The following is a 4,433-nucleotide window of genomic DNA, read 5'->3' on the forward strand; positions in this document are numbered from 1 at the left end:
CATTGGCATAAAATAAATAAATATGGTTTTGTTTATTTATGTTGTTCTTTGCTGACCGCACCCCCCGACAAACTTCTTCAAGAAAGAACTATTCAAATGTTATGCTTTAAAAAAGTAAAAATACTTTCATCTAAGTAACAATAATAAATATCTCAAAGATTATGAAAAAAAATTTAAAAAAGTCACAACATCAATGAAATGAAAGAGTGGTAAAACAGAATATAAAAATGTGTTGGTAATGTAAAGACCTTTATTATTGTTCTTTAACATTTTATAGATTTTAAATAATAGTTAAATTGAAGGAAAGGAAGTTCTATTTTTTTTTTGGTTTTTTTTTAATAGCTTTCTGTAGTATAAATATAATAGTTAAATTTTAGAGTAACTTAAAAATAAATAAATGTGTTTTGGGTCAATTTCCTCACTTAATATGCAAGGAATTATATCATAATTATTGGGCTCCAATGAGACTTTGGCATAAGTTTTGGGCAAATCAAAACAAAAAAATCAGAATTATGTTTATAAAGACAGTATAAAAACCAGAAATATTCAAATCATTTTTAGTCATACTTAAAGAAAAGAAAAAAAAAAAACCTCTTAAATTTAAGAAACAAGTTGTTTTTATTACTAGAACAACTTGTTTGAATAAAAACAATTTTATATGTAGATGCTAAGCCATATACCAATTAGAAGGTGATGGCTCAGGTTGCGACCAAGATAATAATTAAGAAATAGTTTTAACTATTTATTTATAGCCAATGTTTCAAACAACATTGCAAGTCTTCATCAGGACTGCTGTGGAAGAGTACAGGATAAATGGACAAAGGAAATTTCAAGAAAACCTGAAATGTGTGTTGAAACGTTGGCTATCAATAAATAGTTTGAACTTATTTCTTAATTGTTTTCCTGATGCAAGAACTTCCAAAAAAAAAAAAAAAAAAAAAATGTCTCAATTAAAGCTACATATCATTTGTTAATATAATTCAGTCTAATTCATAAATATGAAAACCAAATTTGATAAAATCTCACCTAGCTGACTGAGTCGGAGTGTTTGCAGCAGACCCTTTCTTTCCCTCTAACGCAGCGAGGTGTTGTTCAAGAGCGTCAAGAAGGCTGCTTGGAGCCTAGAACATTATTATTTTATGATAAAATCATTATAACAATAAATTAAAAAATGGAGAATAAATTTAATGAAAAACATAAATGTAATTTTTTTTTTAAATATTCAATTGTAATATATTCAAGAATTAGTTTGGGAGAACATAGGCTATGATGTTTTAAAGACAATTTATCGACATTTCATAATATATATTGATGTTATATTCCATATTCAACCCTAAATAAAATAAAATGAAAATAGTTAAATGAAATTTATTTCCATCAGTTTATGCATTAATTCCGCATCATCAATTAATGTGTTTAATCATCAATCAATTAATCATTAATTATGCATTACCTTTGCATTAATTCCCTACTATTGATCTTTTTTCCAGTAATCAAGAGCCATGGTTTTAGAAAAACAAGAAGTCAAAAATAAAGGTAATTGTATGGAGAGGTAACGAATACAAATTTTAATTCTTAAAATTCTTACAACTTTAATAAAAGCGATTGAAAAATTAAGATGGTTTCAAAACTCCGATGGTGGCAATCAGTTGGCAAATCAAGGCCATGAATAGTTAGGTTTTAAAGATTTGAACATGAATATCAAAACCCAGTTTAGGATATTAGGATATTTATGGAATGTATGTACCAAACGCTGTGTTTGGAAACCCTAAAATTTATTATTATTCTAGTGATAGCTTCTCAGGTTTCCATGAGATACTTATCAAATAATAAGGTTTTAATGTTTCTATGAATAATAAAGATAAAGGTAAAATATTCTTTTATATGTCTAACCCTAAAACATTATTAAATCGGAATAGTACACAAAACAATTGCATTTGACAGGACCTGCTCTGTTAAACTGATTTTCCAGTCTGCAATTACTTATTACCTCAACTGTTACTTCTACATAGTTGTTATAAAATATGAAACTTCACCAATTCGGTATGAGTGTGTGCTGATATTCATCAAACAAACATGTTCTACAAATATTGCTTTTACTTTCAATAAATCAAGAGAGAAGAATAGATATAGAGCATTCTTCAATGATTATACTAATAATTACTAAATTCATTAAACCATTAAATGAAATTAAGACATTAATTTTACCTTAGTTAAATCTGGAATCTCTCCTTTGTCAATACCGACGTTCTCTGCAACTTTTAAGAACTCACCAACCCTGTCCATCCTTATGAGGAATTTTTTATACAAGTCCAATGCTTGTCGACATTGCTTCTTATTCATTTCAAAAAATTTTTCTAAAAAAAAATCACATAATGCTTATCAGGATTAGCATTACTCAAGCTTAAATTACACAGTATGGATTGTTAATTATAAAATTATAATTACAATACAACTCCACCTAAACCAGCTCTCCCTATAAACTGGCGGTAAAAAGAAAAAAAGTAAATAAAGAACTCATAAAACATTAACCTAAGTTAAACGAAACTAAATAATTGACTTGTAGCTACTATAAAATCTTTAAGATCGCCTGTAAACTTAAATTAAATTATATACCTAAACGGGGAATGGGGTAGTTAGACTTACTAACTCCAAGGACCTGGGTTCGAATCTGGCTGTGGCAGATATATTTAATCTATTACTGTAGCAATGAGTCAAGCCAGTGGGTTTCAGAAGCCCCACTAGGGCACACCCAACCTCTACAAAGTGGCACTCTTAATTAGGGAAAAATCTAGCATTTGAGCGTAATTTTGAAAAAATCACCTCTATTTAAAAAAGTTGGTCAAAAACAATACTTTCTTATAAAGTACTGAACCCCTGACCCTTCCTGGCAGTTGATATTAATATTATTATTATATCTAAAGATTGTTTATTACTATTTTAAATTGTTTAACAAATTTTACTTCATCATATTGTCGCTTAAGCTTTCATACCTAGCACCACTTAAAAAAAATTACCATTTAGAAATATCTCAAAAGAATTCCTGAAATTATAAAATATTATAAGGGTATCCTACAATCCACTGTATAAGTATTGTCATAAGATATTTCTAGAATAATAATAATTCATTTTTTATAAATTTAAATAGCTTGAAAAACATATGTTAGATTTTTTTGGGCTTACTAAGTATCACAGTTTAAGTGAAGATAAACATCATCTGCATATAACGTTTTGTATTGCATCCTAACTTGTACCAAAAAAATTAGTTAAATTAATACTGGAGTGTTTATCTTTATACCCTCAATCATCAACCAGCTCTTCTGTTTAACCCGCAATGTCTTGGTCCCGACCAGGATGGTTAAGTGAGGTTCTATTGTATATAGAAAAATTTAAATTAAATCGGAAGAATGTCAGGCAGCCTTTTTTTTTTTTTTTAACATAAACAAACATATAGACAGTGAGGAATGAAAAGGCCATGGATAAATTTCTAATATGTTTGAATTTTAACTACAACAATAAATCTCAAATGTGAATGTATAAGGTTTTGGTGAAGGACTAAAGCCTTATATGTTGACATTTTGGAAAAGTTGACGTTAACAACATCTAAAAATGGCTAGGCCAGAGAACTATTTAGTGGAGAGATTTGGCAATATGAAATTAAAAACTTATTCCTTCCTAATAATGACTGAATTTCTTAAAATAATCTAACACCGAAATAGTTCTACTGAAGATTGGGAATTATTCACTTAGCCACTTATTTATACAATACTCACTTCAATATAAGACCTACCTAGAAGATTTATAATACTATCATTGTATCCAGCAAATAGTCTAATGAGATCCCTGAATAAGAGCATAAATGCCATGTTAATGACTCCATTGCTAAGGTCTGCAGCAGTACAGTCAAATTCCAACAGTTCATCGAGTTGGGATTGAAGAACTGGCAATGTTTTCAATAATTTTTCTGCGTTCATTGTCCTCAAGACACCATCTTCCTTACTGCAATAACCAATAGGAAAAAAAATAATCTTATTAAGTTAAATATTATCAGAACTCTAAACCTAAATAAATAAGATATAGTTCTTTCTACATAGATATAGTGTAAAAGAGATTGATAAGAGAAAATAAAACATAAATTTTGAATAGATTAAAGTATTTATTATATTGCATAAATTTTAATTCACTTTCAGTCATCATCAGTAGTAAGAAATATAAATTAAGAGATGAACAATCATGCACAAATGAGGGTAACACCTTATCTCAGCAAAGGTGGATAGGGTCAAAATATCGAAAATAAAACAACGTATGGTAATTAAATGTTATTCACAATTGTTCTATACTTTTTTTTTTTTTTTACTTTATTAAGTATATTCACAACTGTAAAAGTATTTTTACAACCAGCGAATGAGATGTAGAGAGAGAGAGAGAGAGAG

At 28.4% G+C, this 4,433-nt stretch overlaps 1 protein-coding gene across 1 annotated transcript; it reads right to left on the bottom strand.

Moving 5' to 3' along the window:
• Positions 1–967: 967 nt before the first annotated feature.
• LOC136796529 (phosphatidylinositol-binding clathrin assembly protein LAP-like) lies at positions 968–3,999 on the bottom strand (the record flags this gene model as incomplete). Its single annotated transcript, XM_067050482.1, is given in 3 exon segments — positions 968–1,121; positions 2,209–2,357; positions 3,791–3,999. Coding segments are annotated over 3 exon segments (457 nt in total), but the record flags the coding sequence as incomplete, so codon positions are not given.
• Between the last annotated feature and the right edge of the window lie 434 nt (positions 4,000–4,433).

This window comes from Halyomorpha halys, unplaced genomic scaffold, assembly GCF_000696795.3.
Source record: "Halyomorpha halys isolate HHAL.00 unplaced genomic scaffold, Hhal_1.1 Scaffold10359.1, whole genome shotgun sequence".
NCBI classification, from domain to species: Eukaryota; Metazoa; Arthropoda; class Insecta; order Hemiptera; family Pentatomidae; genus Halyomorpha; species Halyomorpha halys.